The sequence below is a fragment of the Arachis hypogaea genome, chromosome 1 (assembly GCF_003086295.3).
Source record: "Arachis hypogaea cultivar Tifrunner chromosome 1, arahy.Tifrunner.gnm2.J5K5, whole genome shotgun sequence".
Lineage (NCBI taxonomy): Eukaryota > Viridiplantae > Streptophyta > Magnoliopsida > Fabales > Fabaceae > Arachis > Arachis hypogaea.
Genome location: NC_092036.1, coordinates 20,938,352 through 20,947,438, shown reverse-complemented (window position 1 = coordinate 20,947,438; position 9,087 = coordinate 20,938,352). Strand labels below are relative to the sequence as shown.

Below are 9,087 nucleotides of genomic sequence, written 5' to 3'. Positions count from 1 at the left end.
CAAATTTTAAAATACAAAATATATATTAAAAATAAATTAAATAATATATATATTATATATAAATTTATAATAGATAATTTGATAACTAATTTTTTATGTAAACATGATATTTTTATTATAAAAATTATTATTATTTTATATATATTTCGCTCCGATTATCAAAATTTTCTATATACGTGACTGGTTATGCCAACGTTTTGAAGAACAAAACATGTCACAACTACTATCACAAAAAAAAAAATCTGTATTCTGTTTCTATAAATTTTGTTCTGTAGCATAGTGGGACCCTAGTTATATATACATGCACCTATTTGAATTGTGACCTCTGATATGGATCACATTGTGTGTGTCCAAATGTCAATTCTCTGATTATGTAACTGCAGTCTAAAATGAGATCCTACTTAATGGAACTCAATTACTCACTTGAAATGTAACAATGCCTGTCATTTCAGGAAGTTCAAGCAGCATATATCAAACTCAAAACAGAGAAAGAAAGACAATATTAAATAGAAAATATTGGGTGAGAAGATCTTGAGAACAAGGGTCACTGAGGCAGCACCATGCTTTCGGAAGTGATAACCATTTTCTTGTGTGGAAATAAATCTCTTTTGATATAGAACTAACACCACTTTCTAATTGTAAAGTTTGTGTATGTAAATGTGTTACTGGGAATTTACCAAGTTGAATTAAAATAGTTTTATATGTATATTTAAATACGTAACGTCACGTCAATAAAAATAACTATTTTTACAATGATCGCGTGAATAGTTACATAAAAGAATAGATGTGATTAGACGAACATATAAATCGTTTTACACTTAGAGAGTAGTGCATCAAAGTTAAACCGATATATTGTATGTCGAGAAAAATAATGAAGCAAAGGAACACTTACTTTGGTAAGTGTTAACAATTTCTTGGTCATTGTTTTGGTCATTGCAACACCAATTTTAACTTGCTTTTTTCTCCCAGCAGAAATAAATTGTTGCAAAACTGATATCTATTATTAGAATTGATCCGAAAAAAATACATATAAAATATATATTTAAAAAGAAAAGTCTATCATATGAAAATGCGTGGGATTCTCATCTTATAAAACCTATATTAAAAAGGGCATGTGAAACGAGATTTTCATTATGAACTTTATACCTATGATGGAACTATTGGTGAAATTCTAGCAATGAACACATAAATTTGCTAAAACATTCATTTTCACTATTTTTCTTTCATATTCACAAATCACAAACACTAGGGAGATGAGCTCTCTTCATCTGAACTGGTTGTATCTTGCCTTGCATGGTACCTGTTGAGAACTGGTAACGACGCGCTCGCCGCTATCCTGAAGGATCTCGCGGAGTTAATCACAGTTTTGTCCTGCATCTTCCCCACTTCTTTGCAGACCTGGTCCAAAATATTGAGAAAGTCTCTCACAATCATGAAAATTCTAAAAGGATGCGCTTCTTCCTTTGCCATATTCCCATGAAAGTACTCTGTTACTTCTTTCACAAGGAACAAAGCCTTTCTCTCATCAGATTTAATCGTAACGATTTTCGCTTCGGCGACTTTCAGGAAGAGCTTCATTGAGTTGAAGAAATTCCCCTGCATACCCGGCTTTTCATGCTGCAGAACCAATCTCACTTTATCAAGACCCGATTCAAGCTTAGAGACATAACTACTTAAGACTTCTGAGTCCATTCCTGCAGCATTTTTCACGTTTCCAAGGTCTCTACTCAGTCCAGCCACAACCTGCAATCCTTTCTTTCTGAACTCATCATCATTAAATTGAGAATTCATTTCTGCCTGTGCATTTTCGCTGGACGATTCGCCACTTGAACCTTCCGTTCTAATGATTTCTTGGACAACAAAGTGAAGCAATGTGGTCTTTCCATCTGTTCCCTTTATATCTACAAGTTTTAGGAGTGTGTCTAGCTTGAACGCCTTGGCATCGCCACGGTAGGTTCCAACATTCATTCTGTTCCCTGTCCTAAGAACAGCTTCGAGGAGTTTGAGGAACAACCGGCTGTTCTTCAATTCCTCACTCTCTGTCTGAAAAATGCCAACAAAACAAAATGTAACTGAAAGAAGACATTAAAGATAATAATATAAAGCATGTAAGTCATAGATACCTCGAGGGTTTGAAAGGATTTCCTAAGGTAGTTAACTTCTGTGTCAAAATTCGTTCTGTACAACATGGCTTCCACTCTTTTGAAGGCTAATGGTATGTCAAGTACAGTTTTAAGGAATCTCTCTGCAGAGCCTAGTTTTGAAACACCAGCATCATAGCTTTTGAGTTTTATTTCTTCCTCTTTAGTTGGTGCCATCTTTACAAGAGTTTCCAATAGCTCAGCACCCAAACCTTCAGGATTCCCTGTATCATACCAATAATAATAAAATCCAACCATTATGTTTGCAAAGTGCTTTGTTGAGTGGTTGTGGTCTTGTGGATAACCAAATGACTCAAGGTGAAAAATAATAGAAAAAAGATCAAGCAAGACTTAAGATATTCACAACGTTATGCATTTATTACTTATTTAGTAGAGTAATTTAAACTGGAACCTCAAAAAGTTTAATATGATGGCTAAAATGTAGTAGTATATGGTAATCATACATTATATTGAAATTCTTGGTGTCATGACATCTACTATCAAAAGTTGAGACCTGGAGGCTGGAGAACAAAAATTACATGATATAAATTATTTTCTTCTTTTATCATACTTATCTATTATTTATTTCTTTTTTTTTTTTACCTTTTTACTTTAGAAGAATTAATTATTAAGTTCTTTTTTTATAATACAAAAAGTTTACTTCATGGAATATGAAAGAATGTTTCACCAATAAATAAGAAATCATTTATCTATGTTCAAAACAAGGGCGCACTGCACTTTTAGAGGCAGCTTGAAAGTCAATATTCAGAAACGAAGGAATCAAAGGGTGTGGAGAATGATTAAGTTGATCATATCATTTTAATATTCGCAAATTCCAACTAACTTTTCATGTGTCATGATGATGTTCTTTCATACTTGATTACGGATGTAATTATGACGATTCTTGTTAAGTTCTTAAGCTATATATGCATTCTGTTCATAAATAATTGACTATGTTCAATTTGATTTGCCTAAACAGCTTTGCCTCAATTACACGCCGAAGAACAAGGTATAATCATTTGTAGTGTGTGCATATGAACCCGTGAATCAACACTCTCATAAACAAGAAAACAAGGCCAACTACTTTTCTCCCATAAACACAATCATTAGGAATCACCAACTACTAACATAACAAAATTGGATAAAGTCATCTCCTACGTGATGAGATTAACAAGCATGAGTTACGTGAGTTTATCCGCGAATTGCTTCAAGTTTATGGAGTTTATCCGAATTTATTTTAGTTTACTCAAATATAAATTAATTAACGATTTAACTCCTTCAGCTATCTATACTCAGTGAACTCAACCATCATCGTTGGTAATCGCTAACTAGTAACTAACATTGTTCAAAAATATTGTTGGTTATCTATATTTTTTTAAAGATAAAAATACATAAAAAAAAGCATGATGTATTAAAATACATATTAAGGTTTATAAACATCTATGTATATCTAAAGTTTTTTTTTAAATAAAAGTATATATAAAAAATTCGTAAATATCAAATTTTTACTAACTTAAACTTTTTAAGTGTACTTTTATTGATGTATTCTTGTTTTAATAAAAAAAACTAAAACATATTATTACTTCGTCGTAAGATTAACTAGTATCTAAAAAAGGAAAAGCAAGTGAGACCAAATATAATAAAGAAAAATATAGGTATACAATAAAAATATTAAATAATATGAATAATTGATATCTTATATTTAATTTATTAGATGTGCAAATAGTTATTCTAATATTAAGATTTAAGTGAGTAATTTAGAGTAAAATGTGTTTTATTTGAATTGAGTCAATTTTAAAATCTATTGTTTATGTTGTTCAAAAAAATAATTGGTTACTAATCCATGTAATAATGATAAAAAAAAAAGTGAGAACAAATAAGAAGTGAAAATTACCGTCCAAGAGAGCTTCGGAGACCTCATCTCTAGTAACATTGAGTGCCCTGAGCATTATAGCAATGTTTTGGGACTTCTTGGGATCTAACACTCTGTTCTCCTGTTCAACGGGCGGAATAACTGATTTCCTTGTAACCGTTTCTTTAGGTGCAGAACTGGTGGCACCGCAGCCAAAGAGAGACTCCATCATGCCCTCATTTAATCTAGCAAGGAAAATTAAACAAAACAAAACAGACTTTTATTAGAAGAAGAAGAAAGGAATAATACTGTTATGATTTATTAACTGGAAGCAGTAAAGCACTGCTTATAGTTTCACTTACTGAAACGAACTTGACTTTAACTGGTCCCACACAGTGGCACGTTCAGATGTAGCACGCACTTTATCCCAATGCAGAGCCTTCAGCTTGGGTCTTCCTCCTTCCACGTCATCACCGTCCAACTTCTCAGATGATGCCACGCTCTTCATCTTGTTAAACTCCTCTGAAGCCTTTGCAATGCTCTTTGCAGCGGATGCTGCAACTTGGCTCCGAGACCAACACTCCTGCTGAATTCTTGAAGCAGGGAGGGAGGACGACGACGATGACGAGGTCAAATTTATTGCTGGAGACTGAACCTTCCGTGGCGCTGCTCGCATTGGCGGAGGAGGAGGTGGTGGCGGTGGCGGAGGATTGATTGAATTCTTGGACATATTTGAATGAATATGAGTTAAATTTGGTGCTGGAGGAGGTGCCGAGAATGTCGGCCGTCTGGAAGGACCGGAGGTAGATTCTTGCTGTGTCGGGGATGGTGACCGTGGAGGAGCATGCTTAATTGGTGGTATCATGGCGATTCTGGTATCCGACGAAGCTGAAATCCGAGACTTCGGAGAAGTTCTCTTCGAGAAAGGAACTGGCGGTGCCGCCGCAGTACTGCTACCGTTGGAGAGATAACTCTGGCGCGAAACCGGCGTGTGGTAACCGTCATCGAGGCTGAGAGATGAGGCCTGTGGCGAGTGAAACGCCGTGTCTCGGCTATCCACTTCGTCATCGGACGAAGATGACGAGGAGGCAGCCGGTGGCGGATGGCTGCCGTCGGCGACGGTTTTGCTTAGCGGCGGCAATGGCTGAAGCTCGGGGCTGGGACGGTACCTTTCTGAAACTTTCATGGAATTCAGTTTTCGATATGAAGAACGGTTCATTTCACTCGAAGTGGCTTCTTCACTCGGTTCGCTCACCGACGCTCTGCTTGGATCCACCGTCCCAATGTAGTACAAACTAGACGGTGGCGCCGCCGCCGCCGGTGGTGGCAACTCGTTTCGTGACCCTACGGCCACCAGCTTCTGCGTCGTCTCCGCCGGCTGCTGCTTCGCCGTTTGCTTATACAAGAAGAACGCCAGCACAAACAGCATTGCAAACGTAACGAACGCGACAGATACCACAATCGCCACTGTCTTAACCGGCTTCGCCGGCTGCGTCGCTGTCGGGTTTGCAATTCGGCCGTTGGTGGTGTCCACCGCAGCCGGCTGCTGGTTCAGGTCCGCCGGCGGTGGACCTGGTGGATTCTCGTTGAAGAAAGGAATTTCCGGAGGGGAAGGAGTGTCCAGTGACGGCGAAGGCGGAGGTAACGCCGGAGCTGATGCTGCCGGAAAAAGCGGCTGATGTAGGATTCTTCTTGAGTTAGATTTTGAAGCATTATTACATAATTCAAATGCCTTGAGGGCTTTTGCGGAAGGAAAGGCGAAGAAGAGGATGGTCCAAAACTCTATTGATGATAAGATAATAAAGAAGCAGCTCCAATGATGAGTTTTCATGGTGTTTGTGAATTTTTTCTTTTTTCTGTTCTAATCTCTGTTTTTCACTTTTGTTTTGCCCAATACATAACTGGCTTTTGTTCTCTCAAATTCTTCCTTAGCGCCATACACTAAACACTGAAAATAAAGATAGAAATACTAAAATGAAAAACTATCTAAGAAAGCCAAGTAAAGAAAAGAGAGAGAAACTTCTTTAGGCCTTGTTGTAAGATCTGGGTGCTATACTGAATCCAGCTTTCGACATCGTCATTGTCTTAGTTTTTTATACTCTTTCTTTTATATAATTTTATTTAATTTTTTCTACCTTTAGTTTACACGTCGTTTTAGTGACATTCTTAGATTTCAATTACCATGTTTTAAATTGCATGTTTTAATTTAGTGTGGGGTAATGTGCAATAATGAGAATAATAATAGATGGATGATAGAGTGAATTGTGAGTGATGATAATGAGAGGTGGCAGAGATTTTTGGCTATTTCTTTTTCATATTTGCGTAAGGGTATCGCAGGAAGATTGTCCAATGATGATGATGACCCTGAGATTTTAATACATTATATATATTATTGTTGTTTTATTAATATATCTGTATAAGTTAGTAGAAATTAGAAAGGCAATTACTAGATCGGAAGTTCAATACTCCTAAATCCAAATTGTTGGGGCATCTAGTGTACAGATGCATTTGTAAGGATTTTTGTCTTTTATGGTTATTTGTTGATTTTAAAAGTGTATTACTAAAAGTGTCGCTTAAAGAGAAAGTGTTACCCTTAATCGTTAACTTGGCTCTGATACCAATTTTTTAAGATGTAATTTCTTTTTCAAAATTATTAACTCTTCATATTTTGTTTCAAATAAGTTTATGATTTGTATAGATTTGGTTGGTGGTACTTTATAATTTGTAATTTCATAATCAAAAGTATTAAGCATTTCTACTATTACTAATTCTGATTTCATTTTTATAGTTTTTTTCAATCTTGTTTTAGTTTATAATATTCTTTTTTGCATTGATTATTGTATATAAAATCTTTTATCTGTTTGTCTTTTTCTTTAATATAATTTTTCAAGTCCTCCAAAACTTTTTTTATTTCTCACTTTCTGTTGTTTCTAAATATCTTTTTAATTTTTCAATTTCATTCTCCATTTTTTCTTTCAACATCTTTAATTGTTTTAAGTCATAATATGGTGTTCCAGGCATTTATAAATTTTTTAAGTTTAGCTCCAACTTGTTTATATTTGTTCTTATTTCTATCCTTTTTATTATAAGGTCATTAATTTCGAACTGAAGATTATTTAATTCCCTTTTATACTCCTTTATTTTACTCTTTAATTTTTTCGTTCTTTTTCTTTTTATTTTGTTTTCTGGTCTTTCAATCTTTGTATACTTCATTATTTATCTTAGAATTTCTGCAAATTCTATCATCGATTCATCACTATTTTCTAGAGATTCTATTAATTTTTCTAACTCTTCAACTTCTCCTTTCAATTTGTCATAGATTATTTTGAGAGCTTCAAATGCTCTTTGATTTATTTCAGAAAACTGTAAATAATTCAACCGATTTTCTCTTTCAAAGAGCTCTTGTTTCTTATCTTGATAGGTTACATATATTTTCTCTTTATTTATTGTCATAACTTAGTGTTTAGGGTGTCATTTAATTTTTCGACCTTTTTTGTTAATTCTTTTATTTCAGAATTTTCTTCTTTAATCTTTAACTTAGATAAACTTAAAGGGCTATTAATTTTGGATTCTCTTATTTGAAAATTCGATGAAACTAATTTTCCTGATGGTTCTTTTAGTAAAAGAACTGGGTTTTCAATAGCTTTATATTTTGATATTTCTGTTTTTACAATTTTCTGAAATAATTCATCGACATAAATTCTTTCTCTGTTTTTAAATATTATACTATGATGGCTATTTGTTAAAGCATAATTTATTGCATATGTAATTGAAAATGGTTCATCGTCTTGTTCCATTAGATTCTTTCTGTGAAATTTATAAGCCAAACTTATAGATCTTCCAAGATTTTCAGTTGATAAAGGTATAGCATATCCAAGATGGGCATTGAATTTAACATTTACGTTTGCCAAGTTTCCATGAACAATTCCAATTATTTGATCTATTGGGTCATCATTAATTCTTTTGTCACAGATTGCTAAGCTTATTGGTGAATTAATTCCTTTCATATATGTAGATTTGATTAAGACTTGTATAGTACTAATATGAATCCATCTCTTTTTTGTTGATCCTTAATTTTCTCAATCTGTTTACTCAATTCTTCATCATTTATCAAAGCTATTTCAAGTTCTCCATTAGCAGATTTTATCTTTATAGGGGCTTCAAGTTGAATTTTTCCATAGTATATTATATTTTTTCTATTAAGAACTTCTTTTAAAAGATTTTGTTTATTAAAATTTTCATTTGATTTGAGATTTAATTCTGTTTTTAGAACAGCCTGTTTTTCGTTATCTAATAAGGCAGATAATCTATAATAATCAGATTATTCCGTTAATTCTAAACTTTCTAAATAATTCATAACTATGAGATTAAGATAAAGGTGTACCTTTCTGGAGAAAAAATTTCTTTATTTAGAATATTTTACATAAGATGTTTTTATCTCCAGAGGGGAGATTGTAGATACTAACTCCAGAGGGGAGTTTAGAATTGGTTTTTCCTAAGGGAATTCTTCTTCAAACTATAGAATCGCCTCGGCCGCTTCCTCCTTGCTCTCCTAGCATATGAGTACTCCTAGCCTTCTGCTTTCTATTGTTTGATGCCTTCTACAATTGCCTAAGCAACCTATTTATAATGGTTGGGTCTGATGGACAATTCCCATCCTTACCCTTCTTATAACGTCATTGCTTACGTCATTATTTATTATCTTGCACCAGCTACATTGTTGGTGCTCTATGACCTAAGCGCTTACGTCACTATGCAATAATGTTGAGAGATGCTTCAGATGTGCTGTCCTCCTCTTTCATCATGTGTCCTTCAGATGCGTTGTCTTCTTCCTTTATCATGTGGGTTGATTCCGTTTTATTATTGCTTTCTTCAGATAACTCTGAGACACATAGCTGGCACTTGTGGTCTTCTCTGTCTTTTATCAAATAACAGAGATTCCTCTTTATCCCTTCGGGGAGCTTTTCTAAGAGTCCAGATAAGTTGTAGAATGCTGATTCAAATTCCACTAAGAGTCTCATCTCTCTTTCTTCAATTTCATTCTTTTTACTGGACACAAGCAAAGTATTTCTGCTTTTATAATTGATTCTGGTG

General features: G+C 34.2%; 1 protein-coding gene across 1 annotated transcript; it reads right to left on the bottom strand.

Annotated features, from left to right (window-relative positions):
* Positions 1–979: 979 nt before the first annotated feature.
* LOC112800337 (formin-like protein 6) lies at positions 980–6,075 on the bottom strand. Its single transcript, XM_025842569.3, has 4 exons — positions 4,356–6,075; positions 4,036–4,238; positions 2,124–2,365; positions 980–2,043 (listed from the first exon to the last, which is right to left on the bottom strand). The coding sequence occupies exons 1-4, from the start codon at positions 5,822–5,824 to the stop codon at positions 1,246–1,248; spliced, it is 2,712 nt and encodes a 903-aa protein (XP_025698354.1). The 5' UTR covers positions 5,825–6,075; the 3' UTR covers positions 980–1,245.
* Between the last annotated feature and the right edge of the window lie 3,012 nt (positions 6,076–9,087).